The sequence below is a fragment of the Crinia signifera genome, chromosome 2, assembly GCF_055691185.1.
Source record: "Crinia signifera chromosome 2, ASM5569118v1, whole genome shotgun sequence".
NCBI classification, from domain to species: Eukaryota; Metazoa; Chordata; class Amphibia; order Anura; family Myobatrachidae; genus Crinia; species Crinia signifera.
Genome location: NC_139218.1, coordinates 73552396 through 73578275, shown reverse-complemented (window position 1 = coordinate 73578275; position 25880 = coordinate 73552396). Strand labels below are relative to the sequence as shown.

Sequence of the window (25880 nt, the reverse complement as noted above, 5' to 3'; positions counted from 1 at the left end):
GTAAATACGCTTAACAGAGATCTCCCTGATTGGGGAGAGTGAGGGAGACGGCGGCGGCACCTGAAATCAATTAATCTAATGGCGGAAGGGGTATATATAGAGGATAGCTACAGTCTGTCACCAAGCCTCTGACGAAGGACTAGTAAAGTCCGAAATGCATCAGGCTGGTGACATTGGAACCTTATACTGAGGAGATAACCAGAAGCACAGTATCGGTAGAGGACAGTTGAGCCGGCACCCTCTCCCTCACTATCCCTAATTTCATTCTGGGACCTGCTGCGGACGGTAAAACCCCGGTATTGAAGGAATATTCTACCACAGTCGGTGGTTACATGCCTTTTTAATCTGTTTGTTTGTAAGTGTCCTGCGAGACCAATAAATTGTATATTTGCCTAACAGAAGGTTAAAGGTCTTAAAATCAGACCCTGAATCAAACAGGTGGAATCCAAGTGTGTATGTACTGGATCTCTATTTGTTTTTATCACCTAAGCGCCCATATACACAAATCCCCTTTTGTAAATGGCCACAGCCCGGCAGCCGTCCCTTCCAGTGGTGACGTCCGGCTGCAACCGAGCGGCCGGGCCGTGACCGTCCCATGTGAATGGACACAATCAACTACTGCAGGCCTGGCCAACCTGTGGCTCTGCAGATGTTGTCACACTACAAATCCCATCATGCCTTGCCACAGTTTTGCTAAAGGAGTGTTAAAACTGTGGCAAGGCATGCTGGGATTTGTAGTTTCACAACATCTGAAGAGCCACAGGTTGGCCTGTCCTGAACTACTTTTGCCCGTGCGGTGTTTTGCCGCCCGGCAGGAGCCGGAGCATGTGAAAGGGGCCTTACACTAACAGTAACTAAATGATGCTGAAAAGTTAAAGCACAAACCTGTGCAACATAAAATTCTTGACTTGACTGGTCACATGGCCCATTCGTCACATCCAATGTGTGCACTATATAAGAAACTGTTAATAAACATATAATAAATATCCCCAAAAATATTACTGATCAATTAAGGAAACTCTTTTTCTTTACCTACAAAATGTCAGAAGAATATACCAACAAGAAAATAGAATGAGCATTTTATGAAAGCAGGTGACTACTGGCATTTACTGCAGTGCTCTAATAAGTGACTGCAAATTGTTATGCAGCATATCTGGGTACATACTGCAAACGTGTGAGAGGAATAGTAAAGTGCCTGTTTTAGCAGACACAGGGTTAACTGCCCTGGCTCAGCAAGATGTTTATGTAGATCCTAACCTTGATGCTGCCAAGATCAGCTCTGCCATAGAGGCAGTGTACTCTCAAGTGAGGACAGGGAATCAGGGGCCGAGAGAACTCTGCACTCCCCTCCAGAGAACACTGCCTTGCTGGGGATAGATAGACTGTTTATGTCACAGGGTTATGAAATGACTGTTTCCAGGAACTGCTGGCAACACTGCTCTGTGTAGAATTCTCAGTATTACTGTATCTAGTCATGTATTGTCTTTATATTCAAAGAACATGAGATAACATTCTCATTTAAAAATAAATAAAAACAAAAAGGAAATTAAGAAGTGATGCACTTACAAAGAACAAGCACGCATGCTGTAATCAATGATGTACAGTACCTACAGATGGAGCCCACCTCGTCTGGCGGGGGTCTGGCAGTCGGACACTGTGCCTATGTTGACATAGCCACCAATTTATTTATTTTTTTTTAAACTCATGTCGACCATGTCAACCTCCCGTCAAACTAGACATGGTCATCAAAATAGATGATACAGACCCATACCTTAGAAAAGACAGAGGAGGACACTGTGCCTATGTTGACATAGCCACCAATTTTTTTTTTTTTTTTGTAAACTCATGTCGACCATGTCAACCTCCCGTCAAACTAGACCCATACCTTAGAAAAGACAGAGGAGGGAAAAAAAGGAAGGTGCACCACAAATATACGTACTAAGCAGCAGCTACAAGGTGGGGACCGTAACCCACCAAATATTGTACAGTAAAGACTTAAGGTGTGCTAATATAGGCAAATATTACGCCATAATATTTACTATGTCTGTAATATGGCTTTGAATTACATTATTTTTATTGTATGGAATATTCATCTTCAGCTGTTTTGACTAAATATGTTACTTTCATATTCAGTTTTCTCCATAAAACCTATAATATAGAAAAAAATGACTGAAAAGCAAGAAGGAAGCCCTGTATTTAGTAGTACATGTACTGCATTGTGTGAGTTTCATTCTGAAGCGTTGTAATCATTTGACCATAAAAGTAACCAAATGAGTGATTATAAATTAACAAACACTTATATTGTGAAATCAAACAATAACTCCAATAGTTAAGGTGCATACACACTCGTACAATGTGCGCATGGAAGATATTGGTGACAGATTTCCCTTGAACTTCCCAGAGTTGTTTACAAAACAGATGGTACGTGTACACGAAAGATTTTTTTGACAGATGACAGATTTTCTTGAAAGATAAAAGATTTTTATGAAAGATAAACAAAAAGGCTAATCTAAATACTGGGCCGGCTTACGGGGTACAAGAGTAGGGGTCCCCCGCATTTTGGAACCAGCACCAGGCTCCAACAGCCAGCGGTGTAATGCCACAGCCGGGGGAGACTTTTTATACAAGCTCCCCCAGCCGTCACATTAACACCCTGGCTGGTCAGCCCTGCCTGGGTCCCTGAGAGAGTGGTGACACCCCCAATAAAGGTGTCTCTCCCCCCCACCTGGGGGGAAGCCTGCGGCTGTCCCCAACACCGGTTGGCGGTGGGTGCTGGGCTCATGGTAAATTATTCATTGGTGGTCAGTGTGTTTTTACATACATTGGTGGTCAGTGTATTGTTAAATTTTAATAAAAAAAAAACATTGGTGGTCAGTGAGGTAGATATATTTTTTTTAATACATTGGTGGTCAGTGGGGGGTAGATTTTTTTTTTTTAATACATTGGTGGTCAGTGGGGGTAGATTTAAAAAAAAACATACATTGGTGGTCAGTGGTTTCTGCATACTCGGAAAAAAACGGACACTACATACTCACCTCTGTTCTGTGATCTTCTGGCAGCGTGTCTCCCGTCCAGCGGCGCCTCTGTCTCCTGTCGCGCTGTGTGATGGCAGAGATCGGAGGTCGGAGGGCAGGGGGCGTGGATTCCGGCGGCAGTCTCCTCCCGGCGTAGCATCCTCCCGGCGAGCGACGGCAGAGCAGGTAAATATTGACCTGCCTTGCACGGGCGACGGACGGGGGTGATGACCGACCCTCGGGTATGCGCACCGTCGTTCGCCGCTCGTCAGCTCTCCCATACACACTCTACAATTTTTTGCCCAATATCGTTCATAAGGGCTAAAATGAACGATATTGGTCATAAAAATCGTAGAGTGTGTATGCACCTTTAACTAATGAATCACCTAAAAGGCAATCTTTAGACATTTCATGTGCGACCCATTCCTGCAAGAACACATATCGAACAGGTTTGGCTACATGCTTCATTCTCTGCTGTATCCATGTGGGCCATTCATACATGTCCATATAACGCATCCCAAAGTACCAAGGTGGGCACAAGGGCACTGCTTTGGCAAATAAACTTCGCATTGGAGTGTACACAAGCATTACAGAACAGTATCCAGATGGCTTACAGAATGTCTAGGTTGACATTAATAAACCACAAGCAAAAAAATGTACGTGTTTTTTTTTTTTGTATTTTAGGTACTTGTTTCCTAGCGCGGCGCCCATCGCATCGTATACCATAAGCCTTACAATGGTACGCGATGCGACGGCACCCGATGTTATACAATTTTAAAATCGTATACCATTGTATATGGCATACAATGCCATACAATGCGATGAGATGCAATTTTAAAATTGTATAAGCACCCTAATGGGTGCTTTTAATGTTAAATGGCCCCCCGATAAGATTATTAATTGTATAAGCACCGTAATGGGTCCTTACAATGTTAAAAGCACCCCCACGACACCCCCACTATCAACGCCAACCCGAAGCATGGCGAGCGCAGCGAGCCCATGAGGGGCGGCGGTACGCGTCCTCCGACCTTTTCATATCCCCACCATCCACGTCGGCGTGGAGTTGATTTTATATATAGTGTGGCGAGCGCAGCGAGCCATCGAGCCCGAGGGGACGCGGAATACATGTAAGTAATACGCGTCCCCTCGCTGTGCTCGCCACACTTTCTATTCTCAACTCCACGCCGACGTGGATAGTGGGGGTATGAAAAGGTCGGAGGACGAGTACCGCCGCCGCTCACCACGCTTTCGGTTGGCGTTGATAGTGGGGGTGGTGTGGGGGTGCATTTAACATTGTAAGCACCCATTAGGGTGCTTATACAATTAAAAATCGTATAGGGGGACCATTTAACATTGAAAAAAAAACATTAGGGTGCTTATACAATTTTAAAATCGCATCGCATGCGGGCATATGGCATGTGATGTTATATAATGTATATGATGCTATACGACTGAATATTGTTGACACCGTGCTAGGAAACCGTATTTTATTACTTTTTTTTTTACTTTCCCATCCACATGGCCTGAAGCATGGGGAGCAAAGTGGTATACTAATTAGGGGTTAATGTGCTCAGGTGTCGAAATTGACACCAAAGAAAATTGTAACAAAATAGTGTCAACCTATTCATGTATCAACCTTGTGCATATCGTTCATTAAAATCGGATAGTGAGCACCCAGTTTTAGGCTCACTGCTCAAAATAAATAGGAGATTCTGACTTTGTATTATGCAGTTTTGCATCCAATAACCAGAAGGTGAGAAGGAACCAAACACAGGTCAATGTTCCTTTTACCTTGGGACACATTTCTTCAGTGGTGCTATCCTAGTACAGGAAACTTCAGTACTGCATATGTACACTCCAGCTATTTCTTGGTGTTTTCATTGTAAAGTCTCTATATTTCTTCTTTTCTCAAGACACGGTAATGTTATTCTCAATGTGGCCTTTATTAAACCAGGCTGCAATCCAGCAGACTGGGGCTTGTGTGTATACAGCTGGGTGTAGCACCAGTGTCTGACAAACATCTCAGGACCTCTCTTTCACACACACACACACACACACACACACACACACACACACACACACACACACACACAGATATGATCTTCACGGAAACCCAAGGATCTATCCCATGTTTTCTGTCTCGCTCAAACGTGTCCCATCTTATCTTCCTCCCTCCTCAGGGTCCCCTTTCAACTCCCTCTCCCGCCTTCCAAGCTTTTCTTTTTTAAACTAAAGGAAATGAATTATGTTTGAAGCAATGAAAACACAGCTTGGAAATGTCCCTTTTCTTTTTTCTTGGTAAAGTTAAAAGTGCAAATATTCCATAAAGGCCCAAGGAGAATTTTTTGTTTTGTTTAAAAGGGTTACTTGACTAAGAACCCATAAATCGCATCGTTAAAGCAAAGCAGAAAACTTATTCAGGGACTGATGTGTAAAAAATGTGTTTGATTCAATTAGATTAGGTACTTTACTGAGTGTCAAAAAAATGTGGTAACCTTCGGCTTAAATGCCCAGGGCTATTAAAATTTTTTCTGCCCAATAAAATACTGTTATCTGCCCTGAAAATAATTCCTGGTTAACTAATTGAATAACTAATATGCTGTAAATTACCATGGCTAATTCCTTCCTTAAGATGCGGTGTTGCACCTCCATGTTACAGTGACAAGCTACTGTAGGTTCAAATGCTCAGTGGTGGTAGGAGGGGCCTGCTCTCAGCCAAACACAGCAAATATTAGGGCCCTAAGGGGGATTACTAAATGGGTAAAATAAAAATAATGATGACCCATCAAGAGCTGCCATAACTTCCGTTCTCAGAAGATGTTTCTGAACCAAGATACTTCTTTATTAATAACATAAAAAACTATAAACAAAAAAATGATCCCTCCAAGAAGACCTTCATAGGAACATGATGCAAACAAAATAAATAAATAACATTGTGATATCTATAATCAGGTTTTGTAATACAAGGTCAGAAAACTACAATTATAAAACACGCATTATAGAATTTGACTGAATCTTTTAATGGTTTCCATTTAACCAAATAACTATTTGAATAAGTAATTTATTGAGTTTCAGTGCAATGAGCATATATTTGTTTTTATACTAAAACAATTATATATGATATAGTTTCTGGCTATACATTAAGCATGACCGTTGCCGTTAATAACCGCAGAATAAGGTTGCTTGTTCTGGTCCTAGAGAAAATATCTCTAAAGATAGCAAATTTGGGAGAAATATGTTACTGTACTGTCTACTGGTCACTATCCAGCATTGTTTTAAAACCATGTTTATTCATCATTGCAAAGTGCTAAGAAGTATGCTGGTGCTATATAAACACTTGTTATGATGACCTTTTCTTGCCAACATGCTTAAATCAGAAACCACTAGTGTCTATCTATTACAAGACAATAAAGAGACTGAATATCAGTAAAGTGGGGGGAAAAAACATTTTATGTGGGTATTTTTGTAACTTTTCTCTGTACCACTGGCTTTCTAAGCTGTCCCCACATCCTCTCATGCTGCATTTCAATTTGAACAAAGCCAGTGATGACCTTTAGAGACCATATAAATCCAGCCAGACATGCATGAATTCCTGTCTTTTCCTAACGCTGACGCAGTGAGATGGTAATTTGACAATTTGACCCTGCAGTTGATTCATTACACCCTCATCCCAGGCCTCTCCAGCATGGTCTCAACCCTGATCTCTCAGATCAATTAACTTTTGTTGTTTGGGACACCCCCCTTCCCTCCCTAATGCAGAGTGGAGGATGGGTCCTAGAGCTGCTGATGGAGGATATCACCCTGTCTAACACCAGGTCAGGTATTTAAATAAATCTGTCAAATGAATGGGCACTGCAGCAAAACATCACACCAAGCCGACTTCACATACTTCATGTTAACTCAAAAGTTATTTTAACCTGATTATGATACAGTAGTTGTGACACCTGCTACTAACACATCGGAGAAAGGGCAAACAATACTTATTAGCACATAATAATAATATGAGAATGTCAGGTAAATAATCTGTACAATTTTTCTACTGAAATGATAACATTATAGTTAGAATGAAATTATTGCTACTTTAATTTTGTCCATCAATTTTCAGGTGTGGAGAGCATGGATTAGTTTTAGCAGTGGCTTGTGTAAGGTAAGGATGAATTTTGTTTTAGGTGCATGTGTCTTGATTTTGAGATAGATTGAATGTGGGGAACAAAGGAAAGTTTAGAGTCAATGAGGACACCTAGGCAGCAAGCTTGAATGGTAGGAGTGATTGTCATAGCCAGAGGCGTAACTAGAACTTTGTGGGCCCCATAGCAGAATTTATAATGGGGCCCCCCCCCCTGCCCACATTATGCGACCCACCTCAGTGCCCGCCATTACACAACACAACGCAATGCCCATTACGCAACACAACGCAGTGGCCATTACACATTTTTGCGACACACTGCAACGCCCATTACACAATATGCAACACACCGTAATGCCCATTACGCAACACAACGCAGTGGCCATTACACATTATGTGACCCACCACAGTGCCCGACCCGCCATTACACATTATGCGACCCACATATGCAGAAAAATACAGTAATAAAATATATTGCCCAGTTCACCAGATATATTAGATGATGTTTTTTTAGGGGTCCTCACTCCGGATGATGGATCTAGACTCCAGATCCCTTTGCACGTGCGTCCACAGGCCCACTCCAGGCAGCAGGCAAAGGCAGTGTCCCTGACTCCCCCCTCCTGAGTCTCTCCCTAGCGCAGCCAGTGGTGTAGCTAGGTGCCACGGCGCCCGGAGCAAGGGCATGTTTCGCGCCCCCCCAATTTGTAGTAGGTGAGGCTCCTGCTCCGTGAAAAGTGGGCATGGCCCAACATTATACCACACACCGTAATGCCCATTGCACATTTTAGCGAACTTTGTAATACCCATTACACATAATGCCACAGCCATAACGCCAATTACACATAAGGCCACACATGATGCCAATTGCATACTATAGAACACACCATAATGCCCGTCGCATACTAACACACCGTAATGCCCATCGCATACTAACACACCGCAATGCCCATTGCACACTATTTAACAAACCGTAATGCCCATTACACATTTAACACATAAGTGCCACTTACCTACATGCTTGATGCCAGGGGCTTCATGCTTAATGCCAAGGGGAACTGAAATTGATCGTTGCCAAGGGGGACTGAAATTGAGCGTTGCCAAGGGGGACTGAAATTGAGCGTTGCCAAGGGGGACTGAAATGTGCTTGCAGGGAGGGAAGGTGTGAGTAAATGATAGTGCAGAACAGGGTGGGTGAGATAGTGCAGGGTGGCTGGGTGGGACACACACACTAGTGCACAGCAGGGTGGGTGGGTGGGACACACACTAGTGCACAGCAGGGTGGGTGGGACACACTAGTGCACAGCAGGGTGGGTGGGACACACACACTAGTGCACAGCAGGGTGGGTGGGACACACACACTAGTGCACAGCAGGGTGGGTGGGACACACACTAGTGCAGGGTGGGTGGGACACACACTAGTGCAGGGTGGGTGGGGGACACACACTAGTGCAGGGTGGGTGGGGGACACACACTAGTGCTGGGTGGGTGGGGGACACACACTAGTGCTGGGTGGGTGGGGGACACACACTAGTGCTGGGTGGGTGGGGGACACACACTAGTGCTGGGTGGGTGGGTGGGGGACACACACTAGTGCTGGGTGGGTGGGTGGGGGACACACACTAGTTCAGGGTGGGTGGGTGGGGGACACACACTAGTGCAGGGTGGGTGGGACACACACACTAGTGCAGGGTGGGTGGGACACACACACTAGTGCAGGGTGGGTGGGACACACACACTAGTGCAGGGTGGGTGGGACACACACACTAGTGCAGGGTGGGTGGGACACACACACTAGTGCAGGGTGGGTGGGACACACACACTAGTGCAGGGTGGGTGGGTGGGACACACACACTAGTGCAGGGTGGGTGGGTGGGACACACACACTAGTGCAGGGTGGGTGGGTGGGACACACACACTAGTGCAGGGTGGGTGGGTGGGACACACACACTAGTGCAGGGTGGGTGGGTGGGACACACACACTAGTGCAGGGTGGGTGGGTGGGACACACACACTAGTGCAGGGTGGGTGGGTGGGACACACACACTAGTGCAGGGTGGGTGGGTGGGACACACACACTAGTGCAGGGTGGGTGGGACACACTAATGCAGAGATTATTAGCAGCAGCAGCAGCGGCGGTGCATTCCGCGAACCCCCTCCCCGCTATCGCCGGGCCTGCCCGCTCCCAGCTCCCCACTGTGCACGGTCAGGTGCTGCTATTTAAGTCACATCTCCCCCTGGACCGCGCTAGCCAATAGGTGCTCGCGGTCCAGCAGCCAATCAACTGGTGGCTGCTGGACCGCGAGTGTCTATTGGCTAGCGCGGTCCAGCGGGAGATGTGACTTTTAAATATACCACGTCTCCTGGACGCCAGCAGCAGCAGCAGACCCGCGGGATGATGACGCTACATCTCGCGGGTCAAAGTGCACGGCGGCGACGGCGGCGTCGTCCTCCCCCCTGCCTGCCTTCTCAAGTTCTCCCCCGGCCAGCCCAGCATAGAGCAGCACACTGCACAGGCAAGCCCAGGGGGGGCCTGCTTAATGGCGGCTCTGTATATTGGCGGTCACGGTGTGCAGGGGAGTGCTTGCTTGCTGTCCATGGGGCCCGGGCCCCCCCACCCGCCGGGCCCCATAGCAGCTGCACCCCCTGCACCCACGGTAGTTCCGCCACTGGTCATAGCGATATCTGGTTGGTAACTAGTGTTCATTCGGGGAGGATAGGCAGCGTTGAGTTATCATCTGCATACTGAAATCCAAAAGAGAGAATTAGTTTGCCAAAAGATGAGGTATAGATTGATAAAAACAGAGGACCTAAGACTGAACCCTGAGGTACTCCAACTGATAGAGGTAAGGAAGAGGAGGTGGAATCAGAAACGAACACTGAAGGAGCAGATAGATTGGTAGGATGAGAACCAAGAAAGGGCTGTGTCTTTAAGACCTAGGGTTTTTAGTATTTGTATAAGAAGTGTATGGTCAACAGTGTCAAAAGCAGCAGAGAGATATAGAAGAAGTAGTAGTGAGTAGTGGCCTTTAGACTTCGCAGTGACCAGATCATTCACAATTTTAGTCAGTGCTGTCTCTGTGGAGTGTTGGGAATGTAAGCCTGCCTGAAGTGGGTCCAATAAGTTGTGCGAGTTAAGAAAGCGTGTGAGGCAAGTGTAGACAAGTCTCTTAAGTAGTTGGGAGGTACATGGAAGCTGAGAGATGTGATGGTAGTTTGAGAGACAGCTTGTTTGAACAATGAAAATAGGTAGCAGTAGAGAAAGAGAGGTTACAGATTTTAGTTATGGTTGGGATGAGCCCAGGAGACAGAGATTTTCTTATTTGTGAGTGTCTAGGGTCAAGAGGAGAGGTAGTAGAATGAGAGGAAGAGAAAAGTGCAGATACTTAATCTTCATTTGTGGGATCAAATGAAGTAAATGTGTTAAGGGTTCAAGAAGGGAATTGAGCAGATTACTGAGTCGGAGCATACCAGTTTATCTAGGATCTTGTCCCTGAAGCAGGAAGCAAGATCTTGTGCATCGATAGTGGCTGGTGGCTTGGGTGAGGGAGGGTTGAGAAATGATTTAAATGTATTAAAAATAGGTTTTTGGTTAGAAGCTTTAGCAGAAATTAGAGTTTGTAAATAGGTTTGTTTGGCAGTTTCCATGGCATAACTATAGTTCTGGTGGATAGTCTTATATATGAGGAAGTCCATTGGACTGTAAGATTTACGCCAATTACATTCGACTTTCTGTGAGAGAATTTGTAGGTGTCTTGTTAACTTAGAGTGCCAAGGTTGGTGTCTAGGCCTACATGGAGTGGTGGGTAATTGGAGCCGCTTCATCAATGGCTGTTGTAAGAGTTAGGTTCAGGTTTGATACCGCCATCTCAGGAGCAGTGAATGCAGAAATAGATGCAAGCTGTAGAGAGGAGAGTAAAGTAGTCAGTCCATTGGGAGAGGCCAAGAGGAGGTTAGAGAGTAGTTTGGAGGCATGAGCAGCAGATTTTGGGCAATCAATAGCAATGTTGAAATCACCCATGATGATGGTTGAGATGTACAGGGAAAGGAAGTGAGGGAGCCAGGCAGAAAAATCGTCTAGAAATTGAGCGGGTTGCCCAGGTAGGCAATATATAGCTGCAACACACAGTGAGAAAGGAGTGTAACTTCTAATAGAATGTACTTCAGATGATTTGAATGTGAGTGATGGAACCTGTGAAAGAACGGTGTATATGAAGGATTGGGATAGTAATATTCCAACCCCACCTCCTTACTGTTACCAGGCCTGTAGGTGTGTGTGAAGTGGAGACCATGTGACAGGGCTGCAAGGGAAGCAGTGTGAGTCATGTTTCTGTTATAACCAGCAGGTTGACGTGGTTTAAAAAGGAAGAGGTTGTGGGAGCATGTTCATTTGTTTAGCCATCAGAGCATGCATTCCATAGCACGCAATTTAGTGATTTTGGTGGGTGAAGGGAGACATTGGATGTTTAGGAGGTTAGCTGGGTTACTATGTTGCTGAGAGTTAGGCGTCTGAGAGCGGGGTAAGCAGTTAGAGCCTGGATTAAGTGAAATGTCACCAGCTCATAGAAGCAGTAGAGAGAGATAGGTGTAGCTGCAAGTGGTTTGTGAATGTTGTTTATGGCGACAGGTCATGGATGTTATTGTCAGTGTAGAGAGATAAGTAAAAATCTCATGAGGGGAGTGGCTAACTGAGGCAGAAATGTGTATATAGGGCTAAGTTTCAGGGGGATTGAAGGATGAGAATGTTTTGTAGAGAGTACCATGGAGAGCGATGCAGAGAAATAATATAATAATCTTTAGGACATTGTTATTCCCTAATCGTACCAATCTTTCAGATGAATAATGCGCCCTGCAATAACTGTTCAAAAATGGTTTGGGTGACATTACAAAGCACTCAAGGTGTTGACTTGGTCTTCAAATTCCCAAATATCAATTGAATCTATGGTAACTGCTGGATAAACAAGTCTGAGCCATGGAGACTCCACCTCACAACTTAATCTGCTACTAATGTCTTGGTTCCAGCGCATGGATGTCATTTTCTATGCCGCACTATGCGACAATTAAGTTACACCTATGCCTGCACAATGGTGGTTTAATGTTATGGTGGATTGGTATACAGCTCGATTTACTGTTTGTTGTAAACATATAATACTGCATTAATAGCATTTATATTCATAAACCGCAAAATGTGACAGTTATTATTAAGGGCCTTTGCTTTGTTTGTTTTATTGTTTAAAATGAAAAGGGAACAAGAAAAACACAACCAACCATATATTACACATATTGCGCACAGTACTAACCAAAAACACAGCATGTGCCTTGTCCTTTCATGAACAAGTAAACTTTATACCTTTTTCCCTGGATACATTTTGTTTGGCATTGGCTAAATCTAGTATCCTTACTAAACTGCTTTGTATATCACAGAATGTTTCACATGTATTATTGTACAGGGCAGATAAAAGGTATTAGTTGGCAGCAGGTTACTAGTAATATATTTTCAATTTAATTAGAATTTATAAAGAGGTTGTACCGGCTTTGGTACTCCCCCCCCCCCCCCCAATCCGCCACTGATTGGTAAGTTAATTGGCTCCTGACATAAAAAAAGCTAACCTTTTTGTGCGTGCATGTGTTTAGGACAGATTAGGCAGGTCAAAGGGCTCATCTCCCATTAAATTCAAATGTGTGTTTGTCTCTTGAATTTAATTTAATTTGTACTTATATTTTGAATATGTTTCTGCATTCAATTGTATTATACATGGTAAATCCAATATTCACATATTAATAACACTGTTCAGATACTATTCCATCTTATGTATGGGTATAAATAAAGTATTTTATTTTGTATATATTGCAGAATGTGAACAAAATGTATTACTAACACAGCTGAGTTGCATCTCCTGCGCAGGACAATTGGACATAAATCGGTATTTGTGTACTAGCACGGCGCCCATCGCATTGCAGACCATAAGGCATGCGATGGTATGCAATGCGATGCGATGTTAAGCGATTTTAAATTGTATACCATCGCATTGTATGCCATTGTATCGCATATACAATGGTATGCGATTTAAAATTGTATAAGCACCCTAATGGGTTTTTCAATGTAAAAAGTGGCCCCTATAAGATAATTAAACGTGATGAGTGCTTAGTATGTTAAAAGCAACCCCAACGGCACCCCCACTATCAACGCCAACGCGGCGGTGCGCGTCCTACGACCTTTTCATACCCCGACTATCCACGTTGGCATGGAGTTGATTTTATATAGAGTGCCGAGTGCAGCGAGCCCCGCGAGGGGACGTGTAATACATGTAAAGTAATACGCTTCCCCTTGCGGGGCTCGCCACGCTTCGGGCTCAGTGGCTCGCCACATATATAAAATCGACTCAACGCCAACGTGGATAGTGGGGGCATGAAAAGGTCGTAGGACGCGTACCACCGCCCCTCGCGGGCTCGCTATGCTTCAGGTTGGCATTCATAGTGGGGGTGCATTTAACATTGTAAGCCCCCATTAGGGTGCTTATACAATTAAACATTGTATAGGGATTTAAAATCGCATCGCATCACTGTGCATCGGCTGTATGCCATGCGATGCGATTATATGTCGTGCGACCTGATATCGTGGGCACCGTGATAATACACAAGTACCCATAAATCTTATAGATCATAATGCTGTCATATAAGTTACCTGTGATCAATAAGCGTAACATTGGAGGGAGGGACTCCTAAAACAGCACAGCTCTGAATCAACTCTCTGCTACGAATCTCTCCTTGATTGTAGTAATTTCCTATGAATAATAAATACATTAACCCTAGTGTGTTATATTTTGCTTATTTATTTCTCTCCAGCATCTTTATTTTATTACTAGAAGTTTCCGTTAAGATATGCAAATTATTTGAACATTGCGGACCATGCAATAATTTGTCACAAACTAGAAATTGACTAAACAAATGGATGTTTAGTCACAAAATGCAAATAAGTGTACATTTGCTTTCACTAATTTACATGCATCAAGCATTATTTAATCAAATTTTTATTGGTTGCTATGGGTTACAGCAAAATTGCACTTTCAAGTGTTATTACTGTTATTATAGGGATAGATATCAAAGCTGGGCAGATGTGAGGAACCATATAAACAGCGGCCGATAGGTAAATACTTACCTGAATAAGCCACTCTGCCAACGTGACTGTGGGTTCAGCATCAAATCGCTGCGGTACGTACTCAGCTTAAATATCTGGGATGAAGCGACTTTCATAATTGGTGCAAAGCAAAAAGCTCAACCTCCAAATGAATTAAACAAGTTTCTTGGTACTGTTAATAGACCTTTATCAACAGATCATAGTAGATGGGGCAGTAAGGAATCAAAAGATGCTTCAGGTACCTTGAGTTACATTGGGCTTGATAGTTAGAAGGCAAATCTCGATATAGATTTGCCATTTTAGAGGTAACCAGTAAAAGGAGTAGATAACTGACAAATGCTTGAAGGCCCATACACACTGGGCAATTTTGAGCTAGTTTTGTGGTTTGATCTGCTTGCAGTTTAAAAGCCGCACAGTGTGTATGGGCAGGCGATGAGTGGTTAGCGCTGATGTGTGCTCCCGCACCATTGCTGGCAGCCGCCGCTCGTCAGCTGATTTTACCAGCAGACTGAACAACTTTCCATAGCATCCTGCTATGAAAAAGCCGTTCACAGCAGCGGAAATCGCTGGGCGGGGGGGGGGGGGAGGGGGGGGGCGGGTGATCGACCAGTGTCTATGTACTGAGCGATTTTCATCCCAGCGATTTCAGCGATCATCGCTGTCCATACACGCTGGGGAAGATCGCCCAGTGTGTATTCACCTATAGGGGGGTATTCAATGTGCGCCAATATTTCCAACAGTCGTAAATTACGGCACATACTTATTCCATCTGGGCCGTTTTTAGGGTATCCGGACTGATCATAGATTGCCTCTAGGTTGACACTCATAAGGTCGACCACTATTGGTCGACAGTGAAAAGGTCAACAGGGTCCAAAGGTCAACAGGGTCCAAAGGTCAACAGTGAAAAGGTCGACAGGGTTTAAAGGATGAGAGACAATAAGTCAACAGGGTCAATAAGTTGACAGCCAAAAGGTCGACATGGTCAAAATGATCACATGAAAAAGGTCGACATGCAATTTTTGTCAACATTTCCAGCCGACATGTGCCAACAGGCGGTATTTCATGCTCTACCATCCACTACGGTGTATAGGGAGAATATAATAGTGTGCCAAGCACAGCAAGGCACCGAGCCCGAAGCATGGCGAGTGTAGCGAGCCATAAGAGGGGACGCGGTAGACAGTGTCCATTTCAACCTTTGTCGACATATACACCAAAAACCATGAAAAACTCATGTCAACCTTTTCCATGTCGACTATATGACTGTAGACCAAGACATTGTAGATCTAATATACCATAGACTGTTTTTGGATGTCTTTTTGATATGCGGAAATATCGTCACACAGCGAATACCAACCTCAATGGTAGAAAGCAGATTAGATATAGGAATGGGAACACTACAGTATTACTGTACAATAGATATAGGAATGGGAACACTACAGTATTACTGTACAATAGATATAGGAATGGGAACACTACAGTATTACTGTACATTAGATATAGGAATGGGAACACTACAGTATTACTGTACAATAGATATAGGAATGGGAACACTACAGTATTACTGTACATTAGATATAGGAATGGGAACACTACAGTATTACTGTACATTAGATATAGGAATGGGAACACTACAGTATTACTGTACATTAGATATAGGAATGGGAACACTACAGTCCTACTGTACAATAGATATAGGAATGGGAACACTACAGTCCTACTGTACAATAGATATAGGAATGGGACACTACAGTACTACTGTACATTAGATATAGGAATGGGAACACTACAGTATTACTGTACATTAGATATAGGAATGGGAACACTACAGTACTACTGTACAATAGATATAGGAATGGGAACACTACAGTACTACTGTACATTAGATATAGGAATGGGAACACTACAGTATTACTGTACATTAGATATAGGAATGGGAACACTACAGTATTACTGTACATTAGATATAGGAATGGGAACACTACAGTATTACTGTACAATAGATATAGGAATGGGAACACTACAGTATTACTGTACAATAGATATAGGAATGGGAACACTACAGTATTACTGTACAATAGATATAGGAATGGGAACACTACAGTATTACTGTACATTAGATATAGGAATGGGAACACTACAGTATTACTGTACAATAGATATAGGAATGGGAACACTACAGTATTACTGTACAATAGATATAGGAATGGGAACACTACAGTATTACTGTACATTAGATATAGGAATGGGAACACTACAGTATTACTGTACATTAGATATAGGAATGGGAACACTACAGTATTACTGTACATTAGATATAGGAATGGGAACACTACAGTATTACTGTACAATAGATATAGGAATGGGAACACTACAGTATTACTGTACAATAGATATAGGAATGGGAACACTACAGTATTACTGTACATTAGATATAGGAATGGGAACACTACAGTATTACTGTACATTAGATATAGGAATGGGAACACTACAGTATTACTGTACATTAGATATAGGAATGGGAACACTACAGTATTACTGTACATTAGATATAGGAATGGGACTACTACAGTATTACTGTACAATAGATATAGGAATGGGAACACTACAGTATTACTGTACATTAGATATAGGAATGGGAACACTACAGTATTACTGTACAATAGATATAGGAATGGGAACACTACAGTATTACTGTACATTAGATATAGGAATGGGAACACTACAGTATTACTGTACAATAGATATAGGAATGGGAACACTACAGTATTACTGTACATTAGATATAGGAATGGGAACACTACAGTATTACTGTACAATAGATATAGGAATGGGAACACTACAGTATTACTGTACAATAGATATAGGAATGGGAACACTACAGTATTACTGTACATTAGATATAGGAATGGGAACACTACAGTATTACTGTACATTAGATATAGGAATGGGAACACTACAGTATTACTGTACATTAGATATAGGAATGGGAACACTACAGTATTACTGTACAATAGATATAGGAATGGGAACACTACAGTATTACTGTACAATAGATATAGGAATGGGAACACTACAGTATTACTGTACATTAGATATAGGAATGGGAACACCACAGTATTACTGTACATTAGATATAGGAATGGGAACACTACAGTATTACTGTACATTAGATATAGGAATGGGAACACTACAGTATTACTGTACATTAGATATAGGAATGGGAACACTACAGTATTACTGTACATTAGATATAGGAATGGGACTACTACAGTATTACTGTACAATAGATATAGGAATGGGAACACTACAGTATTACTGTACATTAGATATAGGAATGGGAACACTACAGTATTACTGTACAATAGATATAGGAATGGGAACACTACAGTATTACTGTACATTAGATATAGGAATGGGAACACTACAGTATTACTGTACATTAGATATAGGAATGGGAACACTACAGTATTACTGTACATTAGATATAGGAATGGGAACACTACAGTATTACTGTATTAGAGGAATGGGAACACTACAGTATTACTGTGCACTAGATATAGGAATGGGAACACTACAATATTACTGTATTAGAGGAATGGGAACACTACAGTATTACTGTATTAGAGGAATGGGAACACTACAGTATTACTGTACATTAGATATAGGAATGGGAACACTACAATATTACTGTATTAGAGGAATGGGAACACTACAGTATTACTGTACATTAGATATAGGAATGGGAACACTACAATATTACTGTATTAGAGGAATGTGAACACTATAGCATTACTGTATTAGATAGAGAATGGGAACATTAGATATAGCAATGGGAACACTACAGTATTACTGTATTAGATATAGAATGGGAACACTACAGTATTAGTGTACCTGCACCGGTTTTGAAAAGTACAGGGTGCTAGAATGAACACGATTATTGTGTTAGGTACAGGTACAAGACCTATTTATTACTAGACAGACACAAGTATCTGTAAGCACTGTTGCCCAGTCATGAGCTTTCAATGCATGTACGGCCACAAAAGCATTTGCTACATTTCACATAATTACCATGGTACCCATCAAAATGGAACAGAATGAGGGGCATCACGGACGGTATAATGGTTAGCATTACTGCCTCACAGTGATGAGATCATGGGTTCGATCCCCACCATGGCCCTAACTGTGCAGAGTTTGTATATTCTCCCCGTGTTTGAGTGGGTTTACCCCGAATACTCTGGCTTCCTCCCACAATCCAAATATATACTGGTAGGTCAATTGGCTTCCATCAAAATTAGCCCTAGAATTAATGTGCTTGTACATGTGGTAGGGAATATAGATTGTAAGCTCCACTGGGGCAGGGACTGATGTGAGTGTTCAACTATACTCTGTAAAGTACTACGGAATGTCTGCACTATATAAGAAACTGTTAATAAATAAATAATGAGGGACTGTTAGAGAAGTGAAGTTTTTATTAGGTATTATATTTATTTTATACTTTTATACTTTAAAAAGGCAATCTATTACCTTTAAGAACAAGAGCATTATTATTATTATGTATTATTAACATAACAAGCATTTTAATGCATGGTTGAGATGACCACTTCAAACACCGCAATTTCAAACCGATTAACTAGTGGCCAAAAACCATGTAGAAAGGTATATGGAAGGAGAGGTTATAATCTAATTCAGGGGTAGCCAACTCCAGTCCTCGAGAGCATCCAACAGTTCACATTTTACAGCTCACCTAGCAGGTACACAGCTGCACTCATTACTGTCTAACACATTTTAAAAGATCCACAGGTGGAGCCAATTACTTCACTTGTGATGAGACATGGAAAACATTAACTGTTGGTAGCTCTTGAGGACTGGAGTTGGCTGCCCCTAATCTAATTTTTCAACCAACTATGCATACCTCCCAACATGACCCTCTCCAGGAGGGACAGAATGCTCTATTGCTGGACTTCCCCTTAATTTATTATTACCATCACCTGTATTGAAGCACCTTTCTTATCCATTAACCTGTTTAAAACAGGTGATGGTAATCATATATTAAGAGGGAAGTCCAGAAACAGAATATTGTGTCCCTCCTGGAGGGGGTCATGTTGGGAGGTATGACTATGGCCTGGATGAAAGGAGTAACGACGTAAAGAGCGATCACTTTTCTTTACGGTATCTGCAAACTACCAGTTTTGCCATCAACGAAAAATCATTCCGATGTATATTGCAGGGTTGCCGACTTTAATATTCTCCTCTCCGGGAGACGCCCGGAGAGGAGAGTTTCAGCAGCTGCTCGGGGGCGGGGCTTGAGCGTGTCATCACTAAGCCCCGCCCCATGATTTTAAACAGGGGAATTTACGGATCACTGTGGAGGGGGCGGGCCTAAAATGACACGATTTTGCCATTTTAGCTCTGCCCCCTCCTCTGAGACCGCGGATTGCAGCATTTAAATGCCGCGATCGGGGGCGCAGCGGGGGTGCCCCCTGAATCCGGGAGGGTTGCCCACCCTTCCGGGGGGCCGGTAGGGTGACCCGATTTTCGGGACCCTCCCGGCCATTCCGGGAGGGTTGGCAACCCTGTTCTAAAAGTGGCTAACGTAACTGGCGTAAACTGTGGCCACAAAGATGAGGAAGTACGAAAACAAAATTTGCTTCTAAAATACCTCTATGCCAGGGGTCCTCAAACTATTTTGCTCTGGGACCCCATCAGACAATAAAAATAATTACGGGACCCCAGAAAGTTACAGCAGAAGATCATATAACATGTGTGTAGAGCACGAGCATGGCAGCATTGTGGAGGCATAAAATGATGGGAGGAGTCTAAAATAAACAATTCAACAGTTTTTTGAATAATTGCAACCCCATACTGAGAAGGTCAGGACCCACAGTTTGAGAACCGCTGCTCTATGCAAATATATATACATCTATTTTGGAGAGAACCAGCAGTAGAGCGTGGCATGATGAGTGTCCCCCAAGAAGAAGAGCTCAGGGTGGTGACACCATTGCAAGCAGGCACGGGGTGCTGCTCCTGCGCCAGCTGCCGGCCAGTGTGCCTACCTGTTGAGCAGCAGAGCACAGATAGGTGGCGCTGTTCCCGCAGCAGGCCCAGCACTGTAGGAGCAAAGAACATGCACTCATCATCCGGGTGAGCAATGAGCAGCAGCGGGCTCCCGACATTCGCCAGTGTGCTCCTCACCACCCGGTCTGACGCCGCGTCTATGCAGCGGCTGCAGACATACCACAGCAGCGACAGCAACACCGCTACCGAAGCGACAACAAACATAACTAAAATGGGTGCTCTGACAAAGCATCCCGACTAGAAACAAGGTCATACATAACGTGGTTCCATCATTTCTTCAGTTGCAGACATGTCTGTGGACGCGCCTGCGCCCAATTTCATCTCTACACTGCAGATAATCCCGGAGTAATTACGTTACGCACATACTGCTCTCACACCTAATCTATGTTTACCTGTCACCTATGTTTAAATTGTTTCCTGAGATTAATAAGGGAGTATTTCGAAGGGTATACTTTGCTAAATGTATATACTGTATGTAGGTCGGAATATATTTACAGGTGTACAGTAAACATGTAACATATAAAAGTGATCATTCATAGTAATCAGATTGTAGCAGTGGGGGTATAGCAGTGAAAAGAATGGCCAGTGGTCTGAGGACAGGTACATGTAGGACCCTGAAGCTTTTTAGATTTGTATAATAATTGACACACTTTAATACTATTTAGTAAAAAATAAACCATTGTTATATGATATAAAGTTATCCAACCTGTGTTCCAACACTTCCTCATATCTTTTATTCCAGCTCTCACCCAAGTATGGGTCATAGGGTCGAAACCTAAAATAGGTTGACAGGGTCAGAAGGTCAACACAAGCATTAGGTCGACAAAGGGAAGGTCGACAGTCAAAAGGTCAACATGAGTTTTTCACAGTTATTTTGTCCCGAATGTCAGCATGGACACGTCTAACTGTACTGCAGCCCCTGGCATGGCTTGCTGTGCTTGCCATGCTTCGGGCACGGTGCTGAATTCTCCCATTACGCCGTAGTGGATGGTAGGGTATGTGCTTGTCAGCACATGTTGGCTAAAAAAAACTCATGTCAACCTTTTTTACTCTGTTGGTTGTCGACCTAATGCTTTTATCGACCTTACGACCCTGTCAACCTAAGCCCCGTCGACCTTCAGTGGTTGACCCAATGTATGTCGACCTTCACTGAATCGACCTAGTGACTGTATGCCCTCTCACCCCTGCACCTCCCACTCTCTCTTTCCGTCTCTCAACCTTGTACCTCTCACTCCCTTCTTCCCTCTCCCACTCCCTCCTCCCCTCTATCACACAAGCACCTCTCACTCACTCCCTCACCCGTGCATCTTTCACTCCCTCTCCCACCCCTGCACCTCTCATTCCCTCCCTCACCCCTGCACCTCTTCCTCCCCCAGCAGGGCTGGACTGGGACCTAAAATTGGCCCTGGCATTTTGAGCACACAGGCCCACCTGCAGCAAGAGGAACCCTTGCGCGGCGAAGCTGTGCAGCAAAAAGGGGCATGGTTTGATGGAAAGGGGGTGTGGCATCACAAAAAGGAGGCATTATTTTATTTATATAGCGCAGCATATTCCGTTGCGCTTTACAAAAGGAGTGTACAGAAGCTGTATCCAGTGTCCAGGGGCTGTGTCCAGGGGCAGTGTCCAGTGTGACGGCTGTGTCCAGTGTACAGGAGCTGTGTTCCGGGGCGGTGTCCAGAGGCTGTGTCCATTGTCCAGGGGCTGTGTCCAGGGTAACGGGCTGTGTCCATTGTCCAGGGGCTGTGTCAAGGGTGACGGGCTGTGTCCAGGGGCAAGGTCCAGGGGCAGTTTCCAGTGTGACGGCTGTGTCCAGTGTACAGGAGCTGTGTCCAGGGGGGGGGGGGGGTCCAGAGGCTGTGTCCATTGTCCAGAGGCTGTGTCCAGGGTGACAGGCTGTGTCCATTGTCCAGGGGCTGTGTCCAGTGTCCAGGGGCAGTGTCCAGTGTGACGGCTGTGTCCAGGGGCAGTGTCCAGAGGCTGTGTCCAGTGTACAGGAGCTGTGTCCAGAGGCTGTGTCCATTGTCCAGGGGCTGTGTCCAGTGTGACGGCTGTGTCCAGTGTACAGGAGCTGTGTCCAGAGGCTGTGTCCATTGTCCAGGGGCTGTGTCCAGGGTGACGGGCTGTGTCCAGTGTCCAGGGGCTGTGTCCAGGGGCAGTGTCCAGTGTCCAAGGGGCTGTGTCCAGTGTGACAGGCTGTGTCCAGTGTAAAGTAAGAAAAATAAATAAAAGTAATAAATACAATAAAAAGACACTTTTGGAGGATGATGGAGGAGGAAATAGTGGGAGATCAGCAACCTGATAGAAGTGCTGAAGCTGCTGTCATGACAAGGCCGATACCTCTTTGTATTTTTTGCTCTTTGGAGCATTTCTCTTTTTTTGGGATAGTTTATTAAACTGCCACCCTGTCTGCCCCTGCAGTGCCGCTCTGCTTCCAAGATGTGCCAGGTTGGAAGTGTAAGGTCCACATGTATGTGATGCCCACTGCTGCCGCTTAGCTTAGTCATCCAGCTACCTCGGTATACCCTTTTGGCCCAACTACAGTAAATGAAAACAATTTTGTAAGCTGTGAAGTGATCAAAATTGACTAGAAATGAGTGGAAACAAATGTTATTGAGGTTAATAATACTTTAGGGGCAAAAACAGGCCCAAATTCCCGACGACCATTCTTCCTCGTGGGGGTCCATGGCCCACATAGAGGGAGAACAGAGTAGGTGGCGAGTGTAGCGAGCCACCGTGTCTGTAGCGTGGCGATCGTGTCTGAGTCCGGCCAGTCGAGATCCCGACGTCGGGCTAATGACTGTCGGGATCCCGACTGTCAGAACCCTATACCACACCCGGGAGTGGGGGATGGCACCTGGGGTATGCCTGCGACCAGAGAGCCATGCGGAGGGAGCAGGGGGAGCAGCGCAGGAAGCCGGGCAGGGGGGGAAGCCGCTGCCATCAGCGGAACCGGGGAGGAGGGGGGGTGGAGGGAGCCAGGCAGGAGAAGACACTGACGGGTGGGTGGGAGCAGAGCACTTAAAAAAAAAACATACAAGGGAATTGGAAGCCATTGATTGGCTGAGACCTCTCTCAGCCAATCAGTCAATCAATGGCTTCCTATTCATTTGTATGGGCTTTTTTTAAGTGCTCTGCTCCTGCCGCTGCAGCGTCTTCTCCTGCCCGGCTCCCTGTCCCACTCCCCCTGCTTCCGCTGGCGCACTGACGGCAGTGGCTTCCTCCCCTTCCCGGCTCCCTGCGTCAAACCCCCCTGCTCCCTCTGCTCGGCTCTGGTAGCCGGCATCCCCCGCCAGCTGCAGTCCCCTGCATGGCTCCGGGCAGCACATAAGATTTAGGAAAACTTATGTGCAACCCGTCGACCTCCCGACTCCGATGCACCTGGGACCGTGCATTGGGTCGGAGGGGATGTCTACATATGCGATTTGGGCCGATTTCATGGCCCAGTTCATCCAAATCGGGTGAAATTGTGCCCAAGATCTGCAACTCCCAGCATACTGGTCGTTAGCAGCATCTTCAGATCTTACATGCAGCTCATAGGATCTGAGGATTCACCTCACGACCCGCAGGCCCGTGCATCGTACTGGAAAAACCTTATGATTTGCACTCAAAACACACACAATGGGAGTTATTCTGGTTGGGTCCCCCAGTCGCCGGCTGCCGAATGCTGGTACATCCGCCCCCCCATAACCTTGCATGCTGCGTACATTTGCATGGGCTATGAATGTATGGACCATCGAATGATGTGGATTGTCCATGCATATTTAAGGTTACTTTCAGGTAACCTTAGATATGTGTGGACATTCGGCAGGAATTGGGCAGGCCGATTACCATTGGAACGCCCAGCATTTTAATGAAAATGCCCATGAAACGCTGGGTGTTCCCATGGGCGCAACTATATGGCATGAAATTTAATAGGATTAGAGATTAAGAAAGTAAGTAACAGAGTAACATGGAGCAGGTAGAGGATGTATGGAGGGGATGTTTAGACGGTAACATGGGACAGACATATGATGTATGGAAGGGTTGAGGGTGACTTGGAGCAGGTAGAGGATGTATGGAGGGGTTGTATAGAGGATAACATGGAGCAGGTAGAGGATGTATGGAGGGGATGAGCGGCAGGGTAACATGGAGCAGGTGGGTGCCGGACAGTTTCCCGACAGTTGGGATCCCGACAGTCATTACCTTGACAGAGTGCTCCCGACTGTCAAGACCCCGACACTCGGGTTCCCAATGGCCACCTGCTATTCTCCCTCGTGGGGGTCCACGACCCCTATAGAGGGAGAATAGAATAGGGTCCTGAGGAAGCTGATCTGCGAAGCGCGTGTCTGCTAGCGGTGAGCAGGCAGATAGCTAATCATTTATTATTTTTCTTACACTGTATTTTGATTGTGTGTTAGACTAGTGTTATGTTCCTGAAACCCATGTAGAGGCTCCCACCCGCTCATAACTGTGTGCAAGTGCGTACACCTAGAGTGTGATAGGATAGAAGCGGCTAAGTGTTCTGCGCCTCCTTAGGGTTGCAGCCCGGAATACACACTAGGTTTACCAAACCAAATACAAAACAGCCCCTTTGGAGACAACGTTTTTAGTTTTTTAGTTAACATATGATGTTTTTATATGAACTCCTTTTATTGTTATAATTTTTACATATGTATATATGAATATGTTTGGATATGTGTAGTGTTTTAAAACCAATAGAAGGAGGATGTGGGCCAAGATCCACTTCTGGTCTTCTGGTTGATCAATACCCATGTGCCCATTGTTTGGTATAAATACCACAAGTGGGCAATGGACAGAGATACACCCTGAGGAAGGACTAGTAGAGTCTGAAACGCGTTGGTGGATGCAGAGCTGCCATAGGAGGTCTTGAAGCTGTCCCTTAACATCGGACCCTGGCGATTGGTCAACTCATTCCGGGTGAGAGAAGCCTTTGTCGGTGTTAGCTGATATACCTACTGTGGAATCTGCTCTGTTGTGCTATTGAAAGAAATCCTGTTTGTAATCTTGTTTTATATGGAGTGCCTGTGAGAATAAAAAAACACTTATTTTATAGAGAACTGGAGGTCTGTCTTCCTGAAGTGAAAGAAACCTTTATGCGAACATAGGGACTGTGTCCCAGGTCAGTACTGTTCCTTGTGTGTGTATTATCGTGTATCAGGGGGAGGACTCTCAAGAAAGAAAAAATAAAGATACCTTTACATGAAAATAGGGATTGTCCCTAAGGTCAGTGTCACCCAATAGGAGTGGAGAGAACGCGACTAAAGTAAAGATACCTTTATATGAACATAGGGACCAATATCAAGGTCAGTGTGGCTTCATTGCTCACACCGGATGAACACCTGACATTGGTCACCATTTCCTGGTAGCGCCCTGTTGAATCACACTTTCGTGGTGGTACCTAGAGTGTGATATTCAATCTCACACATTCTAGGGAGTGCATGGCCTCTCTGGGTTGTGATCCCCCACTGCATTGATACAGGGCCAGGCATTGAATGACCAAGCTAACAAACAGGGCATAACATTATTTAGA

At 44.5% G+C, this 25880-nt stretch overlaps 1 protein-coding gene across 1 annotated transcript in view; it reads right to left on the bottom strand.

The window, feature by feature from the left end:
* The window catches only part of PIGL (phosphatidylinositol glycan anchor biosynthesis class L), a 164983-nt gene extending 144398 nt beyond the window's left edge, over positions 1-20585 (bottom strand). The window contains exons 1-2 of the mRNA XM_083172399.1: positions 20329-20585; positions 13823-13922 (exon numbers count right to left, since the gene is read on the bottom strand). Of these exons, the coding sequence (XP_083028525.1) occupies positions 13823-13922; positions 20329-20554 (326 nt within the window). The 5' untranslated portion in view covers positions 20555-20585. The remainder of the gene's footprint in view (positions 1-13822; positions 13923-20328) is intronic.
* Between the last annotated feature and the right edge of the window lie 5295 nt (positions 20586-25880).